This window comes from Vombatus ursinus, unplaced genomic scaffold (genome assembly GCF_900497805.2).
Source record: "Vombatus ursinus unplaced genomic scaffold, bare-nosed wombat genome assembly UNPS02000577.1, whole genome shotgun sequence".
Lineage (NCBI taxonomy): Eukaryota > Metazoa > Chordata > Mammalia > Diprotodontia > Vombatidae > Vombatus > Vombatus ursinus.
In genome coordinates, this window is record NW_020940355.1 from 12,631,132 (window position 1) to 12,650,657 (window position 19,526).

Here is a 19,526-nt window from a genome sequence, read left to right on the forward strand (position 1 = left end):
CTAAGCATATTCCCGATCTACAAGGAACCCTTCTTCCATTTGGACTTTGCAATCTTAGATTTTTCTCAACAATCACTTTACAATGTTGACTCATTTCAACTTTGTGATGAAATGAAATCTTCAGATCTTTTTCACATGAACTGCTGCTAGGCCTGGTCTGGCATTTTTACAACTGAATAAAAAAAAGACCTCATATACACAGCTTTACATTTATCCCTTTAAAGTTGTTGTTATTTTGGCTTAAGCCCAGTGTCCAACCCGCTGACACTGAATTTTCATAATGGTAACCTTCTCTCTTATCTTTTTTTTTTAACTGTAAATTTGATAAACCAATTCTGTGTGTGTGTGTTTTTTTTTTACAAGTGGTTAATAAAAATGTTCAACATGATTGATTCAAGGACAGAGCCCTATGTCACTCAAGAGACCTCCCTTCAAACTGATCAGTACACTCCAGTTATTGTTGTTTAGCAAGTGCAAATCTAAATCAATAGGCAATTAGGGTCTGGAGCCAGAAAGCTTTGAGTTCAAACCCAGCCTGAGATACTTTCTAGCTGTGTGACCCTGGCTAAGTCACTTAACCTCTGTTTGCCTCAATTTCTCAACTGTAAAATGCAGATGATAACAGCATTTACCTCTCAGGGTTGTGAAGATTAAATTAGATATTTGTAAAGCACTTAGCATGGTACCTAGCACCTAGTAGGTTCTATTTAAATGTTTATTCCTTTCTCCTTCTTCCTAAACAATTGGATTATCATCCAGCTCTCACTGTAGTCTAATCGACTTCAGTCCATTTCAGTTCAACAAATGGCACATTTTTTTCCTCAATTTTCTGGCTGAAATCAAGACTCCCTCTACGCCTATGCCATTCTTTTGATTTACTAACATAACTAACATAACATATCTAAAAAAGCAAGCTATTTTGGCACGTCTTGTTCTTAGTAGATCCATATCCACCCTGGTTCTGACAACATAGGCCAGAGTCTTAAGAAAGCCTGTGGGCTTTAATTCAGGATCAGCCATTAGGAAGTTCACATGTAGTTTTGATACATCTAAAGTATTAACTTATCTTCTGCATTTTGATGGGAGAAAAAGCAAACTCAAAAAGCAAAACTGGAAAAGCAAACTCACTAGAAAAATTAAAACCATGTTTTCTGGATCACAAGAAAGTGCTGTATGTTTTTATGTATAGGGGCCTCTGGACTGCCATTACTCTTTCCCCACAGCCAGTCTTTCCTATTAGCATGGTAATAATGCCATTATTGATCCATAACGGAAGAGTCTCTAGTCTTTTGTGGTGATGTTATAATAGGAATGTGAACAACCCATCTCTCATTCCATCACATCTTTTATTACAATAATATACTTGAGAAAGGAGACACTTTACAGCCAGGGTGATTAAATTAGAAGGATAGGTTCATTGATCTTTCTAAATCATATTTGGCCTTTGGTAACTGTAGTTAGGCTGAACTTGGAGTATAGATAGAAACCATGATCTTACATGACCTGGCCAGACAAGAAATTGGCCAAAAAGTACCTTTGGGTAGAATGCAAAGTATGACCTGGGACTATGGATATGTGAGGTTGTTTAACAACTGGAGTGTTAAGCAGAGAATGCTTCTGAAGTTATTTAAGCTGAAGAAACATCATGCATGCCTCTATTCCTCATGGGTGCCTGGACTGGGTAGGATTAACTTCGTTGTCCCTTTCTTCTGGGCAGTAGTACAAAGCAGAAAACACCTTTTTTCCCTCTTGTGTCTCCATTCTCTTTGTTGCACAAATATATTTTAGCCGTGAGTTGGTTCCCAACTTCTAGGTCCAATTTCTGGCACTGGGATTCTAGTTTGAATCGTTTGGCAAAAGGGAGGTTAGGTTGTATCTGAATCTTTAGGGTTAGTGATAAAGGGTAGAATCATGATTTATAGAGAGTATTTTCAACAGATGTGCATTTTGGTATTAGGCTAGGAAATATGAGTGTATTTTATTTGGGGTCGAGGCTTTGGTCTTATTGACAGAGTTTTATTAGACAACTGCAGATTATGCCAAGAATTTTAGGAAACTGACTAAAAAGAAAGGATCCTCATAATGCCAACCTTCTGATTCTCCTATTGAAGAAGGGCTAAAATTCAAGGTCCCAGTGGCCCAACTTCTACCTTCCCTCTTTCTGTTACAATATAGTGCTGGTGGAAAATGAAGAGGCTGAGATAACTGGGATATGTCCTCTGGGGGCAGAGTGGAAAAGCACAGACTCTTGGGGTTGGAAGGGACCTCAAATCTGAGAGAAAGAAATGGAGGGGAATAAAAGAAAAGAAGAAAAAAAGAGAGGGAAACTGGGAGAGAAGGAAGGAAGACATGAAAGGAAAAGAAAGGAAGGAAGGGGAGAAGGGAAAGAGGAAGGAAGAAAGGAAGGGAAGGAGGGAGGGAGAGAGGATGGAAAGAAGAAAAAAACCCAAATGTGTAGATTTGACCATGTAACCTTGAGAATGACCACATAGCTTGAGAGCTGTATCTATATCTATATCTATATCTATATCTATATCTATATCTATATCTATATCTATCTATTTATCTACATGAACATTACCTCTGGTTTAATAAGAATTGGGTGACAGCTTCTCTTTAAACACACTTAAATGCTGGGGTTATAAATACTGGAATCTAAAGAGACTATTTGTCAGGTAAATTTGTAGTTAAGATTGTAACTAGCAATCAACCAAGTTTTGATAATACAGTAAGTATCCATGTATAGATAGCACAGCTCAGCTCTGGGCAGGTTCACATTACCCAAAACCCTTGTTTACAAGAATCCATGATGGTTTCCTTCCATAGTTGCTTTTTGCTAATTGCAGCCAAGTGTTCCCCATGTGATTTATCCCTGGTTCTCAGCTGTTGTGCCTGAACCTTACAGGCCTGTAATCAGGAGAAATCTTCTTTAAAATTCAAACACAGCAAAATTCCTTCTTTTCAGTCCAACAAGGCTGAGCACTACCAGAACACTTTCTTTTTTAAAGGACTGTATACTATTTGTCTGGAGTCTAAAAACAAAAGGAAGGGGGAGATTTTTCAGTTTGGGAGAAAAGCATCCACTGATTCAGTCAGTATAAAGTTTTGGTTTTAGGAAGCCTTGGATTCCAGTGTTGACTCTGACATACACTACTTGCATGACCATGAGGATTAACCTTTCCATTCCCCAGGGCAAATCTCTAGAACAGAAGTAACAGATGAATTGTTGACCTGTATCAGTGGAGGGAATTCTTCACACTGCTAACAACTCTGGCCCCCCAATTTTTTTTTACAAGAAGAAAAGGGAGTTAGGGTCAATAAGGTGAGGAAGGGTAGAGGGTTGGGAAAGAGGCGCTTCTCTCCACTTAGATGAAGAATGTAGAGGGAATTGGTAAGAAAAAGAATGCCCTCCTTTCCATTATTATAATTTTCATGACCAAATGGAAAAGAGAGCCAAATCTCAGAGATACTTCTATCATCCTCTCATTGGTCACATACCTGGAATGAAAACCATTCTGGGAACACATTTCTTCCAGAACGCTACCAGATCATTAACCACTGTCACCCTCCATTAGTCATGCTTGGTGTCTCTTAATCTGTCCTCTGTCCCCTTTTCAAAAATGTCACTAGAATAGCAGACACTGAAAACACACACACTGGACAAGCTGTAAGTCTCTCTATATAGAGTTTCAGAATCCTTACTTTATTAATTCTTTCACTCACAACCTGCAGATGTCTCTGGAGTAATTAGCAACAGAATAGGGTTAATGTAGTTGCCTCATGGTGATGCTGATTCATTATGACTGATTGCTCACTTACATAGATTATGCAAGTCTAATTAAGTGAAAAGCCAAAAGGATAGCATGAGACATACCACATGTAGATACCTTTCTCTCCCTCTTCATCTTCTTTCCACCATATTTCTAAAAGGTGTTGAGAACATTAGGATAAGCCTATTACCTTTTAAATGTTTTGGTTCAGTAAGACTGGGTACGTAGAGGTAAAGTTTACAGATAATAACAACTTGCTATTCCTGGGAAAGAATAAATTAGGCTGGAGACTTGGGGCTAATTTATATGTCCCTATTCCCTTTCTTACTTCAAAGAAGACCTGTGTACATCAGAATGATCGCTGTCGGCAACTGCCTTTCTCCAGGGCTTGTACTTAGAGTAAATGTGTGTCCCTATTTTTACAAAAGTCCAATGAACAAAAATATGAATCTGCAAGACAGAATAAATGAGAGCATAATTCATCCAGGAAGTCCTGTTGATTCTTCCTTTGAAATTGTTCTTTCATTTCCAATCAGTTCCTTCTTTTTCATCCCCACTGCCGCCTCCAGGCACTTTGCCTAGAATACCTTCTCATGATAACTGGTCTCCTAGCTTCTAGTCTCTCACTTGTTCAGATTTCATCTTTCTAAATCACGTTCATCATGATATTCCCTTGACTGGAAAACTCTAGTGGCTCACTATATAGGAGTATTACAGGACAAAGTCCAAACTACTTAGGCCAGAATTCAGGACTTTCTGCAATTTTGTTGTGCCCTATTATCAAAACTTAGCTTCCATTACTCCCAACATACATCCTTCACCAGCCAAGCCAGCACCTCCACTGTCCTTGGAAGATGAAATGCTTATTCCTAACTCAAAGCTGTTCCCTTCTTTTAGAATGTCCATTTTCTTCCTCTGTCAAATCCCATGCAGATTTCAAGGCCTGGGTAGAAGCCCAAGACTTCTATAATGCCTCCCATAATTATTCTAGCCCACAGCAGTTTCCTCCTCTCAATTACTAATATGCATTATGTCTATCACTCATTTAAGGATTTCATCACAATATATTCTTACTTAACTATTTCTTGTCTGCATGTTGTATCCCCATTTAACTTGAAGAAGGCAGAGGCTGTTCTGCAAAATTTTAGTGCCTATCACAGTGCAAGGCAATCTTTTTCTTTATGGTTTTTTTTTTATTCCAGACTGATGATTTCACTGGTGTGGAAAGATTTTGGCATAGAAATACCAAGGCCCATTATACTAGGGGAGGGGGAGATTTGTGAAGTTTTTTTTGTATTTAAATAATTCTGTCAATATAATTGGTTTTCTTTGCAAACCTATACATTTTATTTTATATATTTAAAAGCATTATTTTGAGAAGAGGTTCACAATCTTCACCAAACTGCCAAACGGGTCCATGACACACAAAAAGGTTAAGAACCCTTGTCAGAGTACTCCTTGGGGGCCACTGAGATGTCAGGTGACTTGCCCAAGATCACACAGTCAACAGTATCAGAGACAGGACTTAAAGCTAGGTCTTCTTCACTATGCCAACTTTGTATCTTGTATGTCGTCTCAGAAATTTACTATCACGTTGATGCTAAATATCTGATGATGAAATCAATCAACGAAATTTGGCTCACATAACTTTTGGAGAATACTGTTATTACATAAAGTGAGCTGTATAGAGTTTTGGAGTACCATTCTCCCTTCTGAATGGCATCTTGAGCAAGAAGCTGGGAGACAGATGGGCAAATGATGCTAGCTTTTCTGGTGAGGTGCTATTGGTCTAAAAAAATCAATCAATTTTTCTGCATCTCAGTTTATTCCATCTGTAGAATAAGTGAATATTGTCCTCCTCCAGCTTAATTTATCTAAAAAATTGCAGTAAGTTGCTTAGATACTATTTGTAAAAAAATGTTTTTGGCTTTTACTGACAAGGGATTATATCCACTTAAGGCAGTCTCATCAACAGTGCAAAAACAACTCTCAGAAGTCTTTTCCCCCTCACCAATTATACTCCATTCCTAGACCATAAAGTGATCTTCCTATTCATTTGTGAAGCACAGTTAATTTCTCTACATGAGAATTTTAATAATTGTAGGCACATTCATTAAGTAGCACTTAAAAATGAAAATGTAGAAAACATTTAGGTCTACATTTCAAAGCCTATTCTGTTAAAATATGTCCCCAAGCCATTTCATCGTAGCTTGCTATCTGGGATTAAAAAAAAATGGAGGAAAGATATTCTCATGATAAAACATAATATGAAAAGTAAACTAGACCTTCAGAACAAAATCTGAAGAGAAAGGTAGAAAATCTAGCCAGATTTCAGCTATTAAACAGAAAGGGAAAAAGGAATCTGTCTTATCTTTGTAAACATCCCTAAGCTAAATGGAATAAACCCAGAAAGGAAAACACTTTGGGATTTTTCCCATGAATACAAAAGCACACATCGACAGGTACAAACATGGAGAGGCTCCTTAGCTTCTTGTGGCAGACTGGTAGGTGTATGTCTGTGCACGCTGATGCACAAATCCAGACCTCGAAGCAAGGGACTGATGCACATGGAGATATCTCTACATTCTGCAGAACAATTGCCCAGGAGAGACACATTCGAATCTCAGTGTAGGACTGAACCATCCCTTGAAGGGAGGGGGTGACCCTGGGCCCTTGAGAGATAGTCTTTACTTACCCGTTAAATGGTTGGCAATCCTGGCAATGGGTTTAGGAGGCAGGGCAGGGGGCTGCTTGAGGAGGGGCAACTGTTTCACTGGGGTCTCCTCATGGTCTCCAGGGAAAGCAGCAGTTTTTTTGGGGGGAAGTAGCAGGACTGGCTTAGCTGAAGGATCTTGGGACAGGAGGGCTCCGGACTCACTGGCTGAGGGGCTTTCTTCAGACACTGGAGGGCACAACCACATTATACACACAACAACGTTACAAGCAAGGTAGCAGATACCAGCAGCAGCCAGGACAAAAAACAGCACATTATGGACACATGTTATCAACACAACCAAGAGAAGAGAACATTGAACTTCATTATACATACCTAGAAAACCAAGAAAAGAAAAACAAAGCTTTTTTGAAAGAGAGAGAGGGAGGATAATTAGAGAAAGAAGAAAAAAAGGAGCAAGAAAAAGAGAGAGAACAAAGAAGAGAATGGAAAAGAGAACGAATATTTTCATAACACCATCAAAAAAGCCTTTAGATTTCCATCTCTATACTTAGAAATTCTTTGGATGCATTACACTGGAGTCTGACATCATCATACTGGTGGATGGTATGAACTAAACAATGAGGACACTTCTCAAACCCTAAGTCATTAGAGCTGCCTGCCTTTCCCTCTGGTCTGTTGATGCTTTCAGAAGACAATAGGACAAAGTGGAACTATTACTGACTTGTTTTAGCCAATTATTCCTCTCCTCTCCTCCCTTTTGTCCTCTCCTCTCCTCTGCCGCTGTCTCCTCTCTCTCTCTCTCTCTCTCTCTCTCTCTCTCTCTCTCTCTCTCTCTCTCTCTCTCTCTCTCTCTCTCTCTCCCCTCTCCCTCTCTTCTCCTTCTCCCTCTCTTCTTCTCCTTCTCTTTTCTCCAGGGATCTAGAACAGCAGGTTATACTAATTAGAACACAGAAAGGAGACTCAGCTAGCCACGTTGCACACCTCATGCCTGTAGAAGTCATCTAGGGACACTCCTCTAGGACCACATACAGTGTTGGCTGAATGTCATACACTAAACTGGTAACTTAGATTCTCAAGAAGACCAATATGCCACCTGCTTGCTGTCTTATCATCCTAGGAAAGACAAAAGACACAAAATTTTCTCACTGGGCTAGAATTTGAATAACCATCTGCAATGAAACCTGTGGGTGAGACAAAACCCCCAGACCAGGAATTGTGGAGTGATCTTAAGTCATCTTTGGAATTACACAAGCTTCATTGCAACATTCTTCTGGCTTTTTATCACTTAGCCACAACACAAAATAATAGAAATAATTTCTTACCCCCTTTTCCTCTCTTCAAACCGAAGTGGTTTAATGTATGGTAATTAGTTTAGTGTGTCAATAGGAATACTAAATTATCTCCTTATCTTTAGACATATTATTGTCATCAATTCTGGTCACGCAGATGAAAAAGGGAATCATCAGGGTCAAAAATGAGGCACTAGAAATTCATTTTTCAAAACACACTTCTCTTTTCTCTTGCTGTATTACAGGCTCCCAAACTGCTTGAAGCTCAGTACATGATATAGAGAAAGATGCCCTTTTCAAGTATCACACACTCTAAGAGGTCCTTCTGTTTGATCTGGTCTTTTGATGGGAAACATTCCTTCACGTTTAAGAATGAGGAAGCTCTCTGGATGCTTAAGTGGATTCTGGATGTTTACCACCATTCCTAAAACCCTTTAAAAGATGGGATATTAGTACCCCAACCAACATCAGAACAAACTGAGGTTAAAAGGAAAGGATGAGATGTCCTTCAAGTTATATATTAGCAAACTAAAAACCTGAATTACCATGAGAAGTTATTTTTGGTCCACTTGGAGGTGAATAAAAGTACATTTCAATGGCAGTGAATGTGGTAAGTGTAGAAGGTAGACAAAGCATATTACAAATAGCAGGAGTCTAGAATTCATCTGCTTCAAAGTAACAGTAGAAATGATTAGGAAAACAAACCATCCCATTTAAAAATGCTAATATTGTCAAGAAAGGAAATTTATTCTTAGAGAGAAAAAGATTTTAAAAGATTAAAAAAGACCCAAATCCAAAGCATTATTGCATTAAAAAATCTATTAAGTAGAAATACTCAAAACCAATACCACTGCAAACATTAGAAATTAAATTTTTTTTGGCTCCAATATATTTATTTATTGATTGATTGATTGTGACTCATCTGCCTTTTCCAATCTTCATGCTCAGTAGTATGAATAGAAACATGAAGCAAGTCAGATTAAAGAACCCATGCACCATACTACTGAGAAACCTTCACCACCCTCATGGACTGGTTCTGATAATGACAAAGAAGGCATTACCTGTCCCATCCATGATGTCTGCGGGTTGGAGCACCTCATAAGAGCAGGGATCCCTGGGCATCGGAACTGGTTCCATTTCTGATAGGGCAGGAAGTGAAAGCTGGCTGGAGCTCAAGGACTGACCATTCTCCAGTGATCCATCTTCACTAGATATAGAAAGTTCTCCATCTAGAAATAAAGCAAAGAATTCAAAGACCATTAACAAAAAAAGAAGAAGAAGGTTTTGCTAGTAGGAAAATATGAACACTGAAGGCCTGAAAGTAGACTTCAATGCTCTTAAACAATCATTATGGAAATCAAATAGAATTCAGAAGAACACAGTGCATCACATGAAGGCTGTGTTTGGTCATTTTATCCTCCCCCCACACCCCCTCTGGGAAACAAGCAATCATGGCACAAGGGCAATGGTCCCTAATAGTTCTAGATATAGAAACTCAGACTAGTTATTTCACAATCTCTCTCTTCTCCTTTGCCCCTACCAAGTTAATATTTTGCAAATAATTATTTTAAAAGAAATTAATTCCATGCTATCTTTTGAAAAGACTGGACACCCTGGGGTGTTGCTAAATCAGTTTTGGGAGAAGGGGGCTTTTTCCCCCAAGAAACGACCATCAAGTGAGCATACATATTACTAATCAATTCATAGAAAGAATTCCTCACTTCTATTCTCCTCCCAAAAAAGAGTATTTGTCTAGCACTTTCAACGTGCTCTCAACGGCAGTAGCCCAAGGAGAACCTCTCAGTCATGTAATCCTTCTACCTAGAGAGACCAGCTGGAAACTGTACATGTCAAATCTTTATCTTGTTTAAAGTCCCCGCAGCATAAAAGGCAGCTAGTTAACACCAGAGGGTAGATCAAAGTCCATTCCACGATGGTCATTTATAACATCAAAATTCTCCCAGTGTGAATTAATCCTGGCCCAGAGGAGTACTACACAACCAGACATAAAATTCAAATTAATTTTTAAAGAGTCCTGAAAGCTGTTCTAGTCAGATGATTACACAAATGAAAAGCCTCTAACTGAGGCCTAGGTTAGAAGTTAGTCATGCAGTTATGACTATGGAAATGGAGGGGTGAGGGTAGGATTAAATGATGGCTTATCTGTAGAAGAGCACCACTATAATTTTAACATTAATATCACCTTATTGACAATTTCCTTTTGCTCTGTTTTTCCCAATATCATTCATTAAATATGCTGCCAATGATAAATGGTAGCTGATAATAATAATGATAGCTAATATTTATATATTAAATATATTATGATAAATATAACATAGTTTATATTTATATACATTTATAAAAGGGGGAAGCTAGGTGGCACAGTAGATAGAGTGTCGGACCTGGAGAGAGGAAGACTCATCTTCCTGAGTTCAAATCCGGCCTCAGACATTTACTAGCTGCATGACCCTGGGCAAGTTACTTCACCCTGTTTGCCTCAGTTTCCTCATTCGTATAATGAGCTGGAGAAGGAAATGGCAAACCACTTCAGTATCTTTGCCAAGAAAACTCCAAGTAAGGTCATGAAGAGTCAGATATAACTGAAATGACTCAACAATAATACTTTTATATAAATGTATTATGTGATACATTTATGGTATATATTAAGTGCTATAGCACTTGAAGGTTTAAAAAGCATTTTTCATACATTATCTCATTTTATCCTCCCAACAACCTGTGAGTAGGTACTATTATTATCCCCCATTTTACAGAGGAGAAAACTGAGGCTAAACGAGGTTAAGAGACTTGTTCAAATTCATATAGCTGGTAAATGTCTGAGGCAGAATGTTAATCTAAGTTTTCCTGAATTCAAGTCCACCACTCTGATCACTCTACCACCTAGCTGCCACAGTAGCAAAGAAGTTATTGCCTGATTTGAATTATCTTCCTTCAATTCAATTTTTAAAAAAAAAAATTCACTAAGGGTCTACTATGTGCAAGGCAGTGGGGATTAAAAAAAAAAAGAAATTAGTCTTCCTATAGACTTTCAGTGGATTTATAATGAATGAGGGTAAAGCAATGGAAACAAATGTCATGGAGGAAGATAGGGTGTGCGGCCTAGTCCCTTTGTGAGCATGTGCAGATATAATCTGCATCTGCTAATATAATCTCCACGTGAGTTTCCCAGCCTGCCCAGGTGCTGCTTCTGGTCTGCTTGCTGCATGAAGAATTGGAGCTTTCTGAATGGCTGCTGAGCCAGATTTGAGGACGCACTCAAAAGGCATTGAACAGGCCAAGGCATTTTCTTTTCTCTGCCAGGCTATTTGAGAGTGAGGGGTAAGTCTCTGGTTGCAGGGAGGGGCCTCAAGCCTTTGCTTCCTCACCCGGGCCCTGACTTGTGGCCCAGGACCTCAGGGCTAAGTTATTGCTTCTATTTCTGTTCTCTTTCTTGTGCTTACCAGTAGTCTGCGTCCTTGTGAACTTTGAAAGATAAGACAGTGAACCACCCAAGGTCAGGGAATCAGTCCAGTCCTGAGTTTTTGGTCAATAGTACAGCCCTGAAGAGGGACCTATGGGACCCACCCCAGCAGTAGTTTTACTCTGCAGCCAACATGCCAGGTCCTTCAAGAGGAAGTGACCCACGAATTGGGAAGTGAACTTTGTGGGGCAGATGCTTTGTGGTTATTCAGTCATTTTTCAATGGTGTATGACTCTTCATGACCCCATCTGGGGTTATCTTGACAAAGGTACTGGAATAGTTTGCCATTTCCTTCTCCAGCTCATTTTACAGATGAAGAAACTGAGGCAAACAGGTTTAGGTGATTTGGCCAAGGTCACATAGCCAATAAAGCATTTAAGACTGGATTTGAATTCAGGTTTTCCTGACACCAAATTTAGCACTCTCTCCACTGCTTTGTATGAGCAATGTTTTACGTTTGAGTCCCCAGGAGATGGAGTGGTACGGGGAGAGTATATCCCCAGGTTTGGGGGCAAATGTTTATAATTATGGTCTTACTAGATCTCCTCGGTAAATATTCCTTTGTAAAAGCTAATAGATGTTGATTGATTAAATGATACTGGGCTGCTAATCACTGCAGCCACTTAATCACTTAATGACATAAGAGAGATAACTATTATTGACAATTAACATTGGGGAGAGCTCACTGAAATGTGAACTGAAGTCAATGGCATTAAAGAGAATCAATCTGAACCCTTAGGGGTCCTGCTAGAACCCTGAAGGGGGGAGATGTAGCCTTGTTCTGGGGGACCTGACTCATTAACGTGAGTGTGTATGAGTTGGAATAAAGATCCTCAGAGCCTTATAATTTATTGTTTATTCATTTTCAGTTGTGTCCAACACTTCATGACCCTTTTCCTGAATTTTCTTGGTAAAGATACTGGAGTGGTTTAAATTGAGGCAAACAGGGTTAGGTGACTTGTCCAGGGTCACAGAGCTAGTAAGTGTCTGAGATCAGATTCAAACTCAGGTCTTCCTGACTCCAGACCTGGTATTCTATCCACTGTGCCACCTAGCTGCTCCCAAGAACTTTATAAAGCCTGCACAAATAATGATGGCACAAAGGAGAGTGAAATAGAAGTGAATCCAAAACATTAGGAAGACAACAGTCCATTGAGGGCTATATGCTATTTGACTTAAATCTAATGGAGACACAAATAGCTACAAAATGGGTGGTGCCCTGCTAGCAAGAAGTATCCAGGATATTTGACGGCTGGGATAAAAACAAAGGAGCATGGACATTTTTGATGCTCTTCCCCTTGAACACTGTATTAGTGGCATACCTAGCCCTGAACAATGGAGGGTCAATGTGGAAGGCAGTGTGGCCAAATAAGAGTGGAAAGTCATATGGTCAATCAATCAATCAATAAGCCTTTATTAAGTACCTTCTCCGAGCTAGGCACTGCGCCAAGAGCTGAGAGTATAATGACAATAAACGAAATAATCCCTACTTACAAGGTGGTTATCTTCTAATGGAATGATGAGATGCTATATTGCAAAATAAAGTCAGGGATATCAGTGGTGATGGACTAGTAACTACAGTAACGTGCAAAATGTAAAAACAATTTCCATGAAAAGCAGCTTAGTTTAAGTTTAGACTCTAGTTATTCGGCTGATTGGTGCAGCTGCCACTTCCTTTACTCCATACACCTACATTAAACTACTTTTAATTTTAGCACCAACAATGCTCAGAAGCTCTACTAATTATACTTTCCATTACCTACTACAATATGTATATGTCTACAGATATATACTATGTATAACATATGTGTGTGTGTTTACACATGCACACAGATACACACACCTTACTGGATTGTTTGTTGAATGTTCAAGTGAAATATTCCTGTCCAAATTTATTTTTCAATCATGATTGGTCCTAGAACTTACTAAGATTAACTGAGAATTCTTCTTCTTGATTACATCACATACACAGGTCGTGAATTAATTTGAATTTTTGCCTTTCTTTAGAGACTCAGAATACAGACAACTATACCCAGTTGAAAGCAGCTAGGTGGTGCAATGGATAGAGTGCCAGAGCTGGAGTCAGGAACACTCCTTTTCATGAAATCCAATCTGGCCTCAGACACTTACTAGCTGTGTGACCCTGGGCAAGTTACTTCATGGTGTTTGCCTCAGTTTCCTCATCTGTAAAATGAGACGGAGAAGAAAATGGCAAAGCACTCCAGTATCTTTGTCAAGAAAACCCCAAATGGGGTCATGAAGAGTTAGACACAACTGAAAATGATCCAACAACAACAGCAACAACAAATACCCAACTGAACAGCTCTTAGAGGGAATAGCTAGTGATGGTCAGCCCCAGGTGCCATTTCTCTGTTTTTGAGTTTGATCTTGAAGAAATCATAGAATTCATCTAATCCAACCATGCCATATTATAAATGAGAAAACTGAGGCCCAGAATGCTATTTGAGGCCTATGAGCCACAAGATCCAGACTTTACAGGGTAAGGAGCAATTTTAACCCTAAGGACTCCTCCATCTAGGAAAGATCCTGCTAGAAAAAGGCTCCTCAGGTCAGCCAGAAAAAGGTCAAGATAAAACAGAGAACAGCTCTTACCGGCCCAGGGAGGGGAGATCTTTGGAGAGGTAACATCTATAATCTAGGCAGAGATAGCTCTGACCTCCAAAACCGGAAAAGTGACTGTCACTGGAAGTTGGAGATTGGGGTAGGAGAGTAGATTCTTTCTCTGACCATGATTGCAGATTGGGGTGAAGTAATAAAAGAAGACAATTAGGTCCTAGATTCCCACGCCACAAAATTGAGGGCTAGAAGAGCAAATTTCATTCAGAGCGCTAATGTAGTGACCTGACCAGTCAAATCCATAGCAAGGGAACTAGAATTGAATTAATAAATAAAGCTTAGATGGGGTCCAAGGTTAGGCAGGAAGGAGCTAAGAAGAATGCATGGATACCCTAGAGTTGGTGTCAATGACCAGAATAAAAGTATAAGCACTTTTACCACTTCAAAACCTATTAATTCCTCTTTCTTTTCTCTACCTCCATGTTATATTTCCCTTGAGTACATTTTATAAATCTCTTTTTTGAATCATCTAAGGGTGGTGTAGTGCTGCTATAATTATAAAAAAGTAAAGGGGTGGGATGAAGCCTTATAGACTTGCCCTCACAAGGGTATTCATGGTAGGGATAGCAGGAGAAGCAGTAATGATAATGATCCAGTAGAAAGGCCAGTCAGCTGGGTTTGAGGCTGGGTGGCTCTATATAAAGTCTTAGGGCTGGAGGGACATGACAGTATGCTCCTTGCTCCCCAGATCCAAGCTACATGGCACCACAGATACAGAGAGAGCTATATAGTACAATGACAATTAGAGAATGCAGTAGTATATAATGAGGTGCTTAATGTTTGATAGAGACAATGGGTGCAGAAGGAATCAGGAAAGGCAAAGATCAAAGTGAGTTGGTGCCTTAGGGAAGGAATCACAGAAGGGATAAGACTTCTTCTGGGATTTGAAAAATGAGTTAAATACGGGAAAATAGAGAGGAAGAAGGAAGGTGTTCAAGGGGAGGGAAAAGTGATAAGGGCCAGAGGTAGGAAATGTATTATATGTGCATGGAGGGTGCCTCCTAATGTTGACTTCACTGTTTTTTGAGGCTGGAAGAGGGCAGGGGCTGTATCATTGAAAAAAAAATTAAATTTGTTCCTAATGATAGCCATCTCTTAGGGTGGGGGCAAGGAGGGAAGCAAAAAAAAAGGAAATTTATTGATAACTTTATTATATATTTAAAAGGAATAGCAAGTTGTACATAATAAATTTGAAGTTTCATGTGCAATCATCTTTTTATTATACTATGTTATGGAAATGCTTGTTTTATTCCATAAGTAAAAAAATTAAATTTAAAAAAATGGAAATTTTAAAAATAAAATGAGTGTCTACGTGCAGTGCCTTGTACACAATAGGGAAATCATGTTTGTTGAATTGAATTGAAAAATTGCAGCATGCGGATGGGGAAAAACCTCAAGATTAGGCTACAGTGAGGACTGACTGAAAGAAATCAGAATGACTAGAGTAGAAAGTCAAAGACTTAGCAAGGAAAGGATGACCTTCTTTACATATTCGAAGGACTGTCATGTAAAAGGTGAGATCAGATTTGTAACTTTTGAACCTCCAAGAGAGATATGGACGGGAGTTGTAAAAAGGGAAATTTAGGCTGATGCCAGGGAAAACTTCCTAATGATTAGAGCTGTTCCAAAGCAGGATGATCTGCCTCCAGAGGTGTACCCTCTTCGGAGGTCTTTGAGCAGAGGCTGGATGAATAACTGTGTTAAGGATGTGGTGGGGATTCATTTTTTAGACAAGACTTGAACTAGGTGGCTTTTGAGGTCCCTTCCAACTAAAACATCCAGTAATTCTGTGGAAGAGGAAATAGTTAAGAGCAAGGTTCTTCAGGAGGAACTGGAATGAAATGAAATGAAATGAATGAATGAATGAATAAAGAAAAAAACCAAATGATTAAAGGGCTTATTACAACAAACATAAATTACTACAAATATAGGTATATGTCTATATCTATCAGGATTTGTGTGTGTGTGTGTGTGTGTGTGTGTGTGTATGTATATGTAAAACTCACATTTATATAGCACTTTCAGGTTTACAAAGAGATATCCCCACAACAATCTTCCCTAAAAAGTAGGTACTCCAAGTTTTATTATCCTCATTCTATGGATGAAGAAGATGCCAATTGTCCAGAGTCACACAGATATATATTAAAAGATGGACATGGGTCAAATTGGGCCAGATGAAAAAGTTCTAAATAGTCAGTGAAAATATATTTGAAAGTAGCCATCCAATTACAGCTCAATGGTTCAGAAGTTATTGTATATAGGTTTTTCAGGCAAAATGTTAACTAAATGTCTGTGTGTGTGTGTGTGTGTGTGAGAGAGAGAGAGAGAGAGAGAGAGAGAGAGAGAGAGGGAAAGAACCTGCAATGAGTTAAATTCAGAACTGGATTTTGTGCTTTGATTCTTGGCACTATGGAAAATTGTCACTGAGAGGCCTCATGCTAGGTTTTACAGTCACCTCAGTGACATTCACTTATTTCTCCTTTTCTTCCTTGTATGGGAGAGGGGCCTTTAGGAACTTTATAAGGCCTTTAGAAACTTTTGATGGTTATAAACAAAATACACAGATTGTGAACATGGATAGTAAACCAGCTTAACAAACCCCAAGCTGTCAACTAAATGAGATTTTATAGGATAACACTGAAATACGGTACAGAAGAAAAACATGTTTTTAAAAATTCCAGAGGGAAGAAAAAAAAGAAATTTACATGATAATTTTGCTGCATATTTGAAAGGAATAGCAAGTTGTGCATAGCAGATTTTCAGTTTCATGTACAATCATCTTTTTATTGCACTATTATGGAAATGTTTATCTTATTCCACAAATTAAAAATAAAATAAAATAAAAAATTCTAAAAATTCCATTTTTTTGTTAAATGGAACTTTAAAATGTTATAGAATAAAAATGGGAAAAAAATTCTATCCTTTTGACATGAGTTGGCAACGTGAGGAGAGGAACATTATGTCCCTCCATTAGAGGCATTGTGAGGGCAGAGTGGGTACAGCACTGGACCTGGAGCTTAGGAAAGCCTGAGTTCAAATCTGATCTCTGACACTTGCTAGCTGTATGGCCCTGGGCAAGTCACCTCTATCTGCCTCAGGTTCCTGAATTGTAAAATGGGGATAATAACAGTACCTACTTGCCAGGGTGGTTGTGAGGATAAAAGGGGATCATATTTTTAAAATGCAGTGCCTGGTACACAATAGTTGTTTAATAAATTCTTGTTTCCTTTCCTTTCTTCCATGTGAAGTGATAAACATTTTGTAAGGGAGTAAATAATACGGGTTCACACATCTATAATACTTTTTTTAATTTAGTAAGCACTTTGCTCACAATAAGCTTATGAATTTGGCAGGCGAGCATTATCATCCCCATTCTGATATGAGGAAACTGAGGTTCAGAAAAGTGAATTAATGATCAATGCCACCAAGCTAGTCAGCATCAGAATCCAGATTCTAATGTGTCTTTCCGTTCCAAGTCCACCTTAAGAGAGAAGGTGATACTTTGAACAGGACCTGGAAGACGTTCATCTAAAGACAATGGGGATGTATTAGTGAGTATAACTACCACCATCCCTGACAGGTAGGTGAGAACAGGCTGGGACACACAGTGTATTTGTTCCAGGGATGGAAATAAACCCTGGCACAGGATGTGAGTAAGAGAAAAATTACAGTGGAAGCAGCAGAGAACATTCTGGACTTCGAAGTTTTTCTTTCCTTTTTAAACCTTGTTCCATCTGAGCAGTTGACGGTGATAATTAGCGAAGCTAAATAATTTCTGTTTTGTTTGTGGCCAAATAGTTCATTAAAAAAAATAACCATTGGTGAGTGTAGTAATTGGTAAAGCTGGGTTTCCGTGATGGTAGAAGTCTAACTAGTAAGATGGTGTTTTCATTAACGACCAATATGCATTTATCAAATGCCGGCTATATGCCATGTACTCCATTGGGTTCTACGGATATCTATATAAAGAATGCAACAAGCCCTACTCTCAAAGTACTATCACTCCCCTGGTGGTAGCAACCCAGTGGTGAAGTATATGAAAGTTCCTGAAGGCCTATCTCCAACATAGAGAAGAAAATGAAAAAATAAGTAGATCCTACTGAGATGACTGTAAAACCTTAGCATCAGGCCTCTCAATCACCATCTTCCATGAAGCCGAAGATTAAAGTGGTCTGGTACTGAAGGTTAAAGTACCTTGGGAGAAAGTAAACAAATACCATGGGTTTTTCTCTGAAACTTTCAACCTCAACAGGCTGAGTGGAATGTTATATGTATATACTCAAATACCGAGATGATCTCATTTTGGGCGTTTCTTCCCATGATGTAGACACCAACTAATCCATACTGGCCCAAGCTTAAGTGACTCTTGCCTATGTAGTCCAGGAGCAGCATGAGGCTTCACTTTCTCTTGGCATTTTGACGGTGCTGGTGGACCCCTTTGAGGATAACAGTGGTAGTCTACAAGTTATCCTTCACCATGGTCATAGGACCAACGTATCTTTTTTCATTATACATTTACATGATGTCAAGAGCACCTGGCCTGGAGTCAGAAAGACTGGAGTTTAAACGGGGCCATAGATTACTAGCTGTGTGACCCTGGGGAAGTCACTTAACCTCTTAGCCTATTTCCTTTTCTGTAAACTGAGATAATAATATCACCTACCTCTCAGGGTTGTTGTGAAGATCAAATAAGATAATATTTTTAAAAGGGCTTAGCATGGTGCCTGGCATATAAGTAAGCACTATATAAAAGTTATTATTATTATTATTATTGTTACTGTTTTTTCTTCAAAGTTCTTTATTTGTTATAGTTGCAGCCTACTGAAACCCATCATGTACCTCTCCCTTGTCTTCTATGTCATATTCTCTTTCAGTTCTTAAGAAATTATTGTGTTATGTAGGTGTCACAGTGAACAGAATGCTAGCAAGGAATCCTTGAGTTCAAATGTGGCCTCAGACACTTAGCAGTTGCGTGACCTTGGACAAGTTACTTAACCTATGTTTGCCTCAACTTTCTCATATGTAAAATGAGGATCATAATAGCACCTACCTGCTAGGGTTGTTGGGAATATCAAATAAGAAAATATCTGTTACATGCTTAGCACAGTGTTTAGTATGTAGTAGGTGATATATGTATGTATATATAAATATGTATGTTATTATTATTCCATATCTCTTAGTCATATAAAAACACAACTAGAAGACTGATATTAAAAGATATCCTTTGTTTCTGGGGGAATTTGGGGACATTAAAGGGCCTTTGCAATTTTCTAAAGGCAATAGAACCTGCTTTTCTCCTCTTGTTTAATTGTCAATATGTACTCTCTGTCCCATATTTACATACTGAGGGACAAGTTCTATAGGTTGGCTATCCAACAGCATGCCACAATTTGAGTAATAGATACTGTTCATCCACTTGATTTTTCTAGTATAGATGGTCAGTCTAAAGTCCTCTGAATGATTAAGGATGTCTTTTAGCAGACTCTACAATGTTTTAAGGCTTTAATGAATCCAGCATGATGTTACCTTCAGAGAGAAGCATTTGGAGGACCTCATCATCCCTAAGATATCTTTCTTTAGCTTTGACTAAAGATCTTCTCGTATCACAATGGAGTAGGGGTTGTGTGTCTGTGTGTATGTATATATGTGATGGGTCCCTTTTACAATATGGTGAA

General features: G+C 38.8%; 1 protein-coding gene across 1 annotated transcript in view; it reads right to left on the bottom strand.

Moving 5' to 3' along the window:
* Window positions 1-19,526, bottom strand: part of PHACTR1 (phosphatase and actin regulator 1) — a 242,340-nt gene that overhangs the window by 103,754 nt on the left and 119,060 nt on the right. The window contains exons 3-4 of the mRNA XM_027877093.1: window positions 8,798-8,965; window positions 6,466-6,672 (exon numbers count right to left, since the gene is read on the bottom strand). Of these exons, the coding sequence (XP_027732894.1) occupies window positions 6,466-6,672; window positions 8,798-8,965 (375 nt within the window). The remainder of the gene's footprint in view (window positions 1-6,465; window positions 6,673-8,797; window positions 8,966-19,526) is intronic.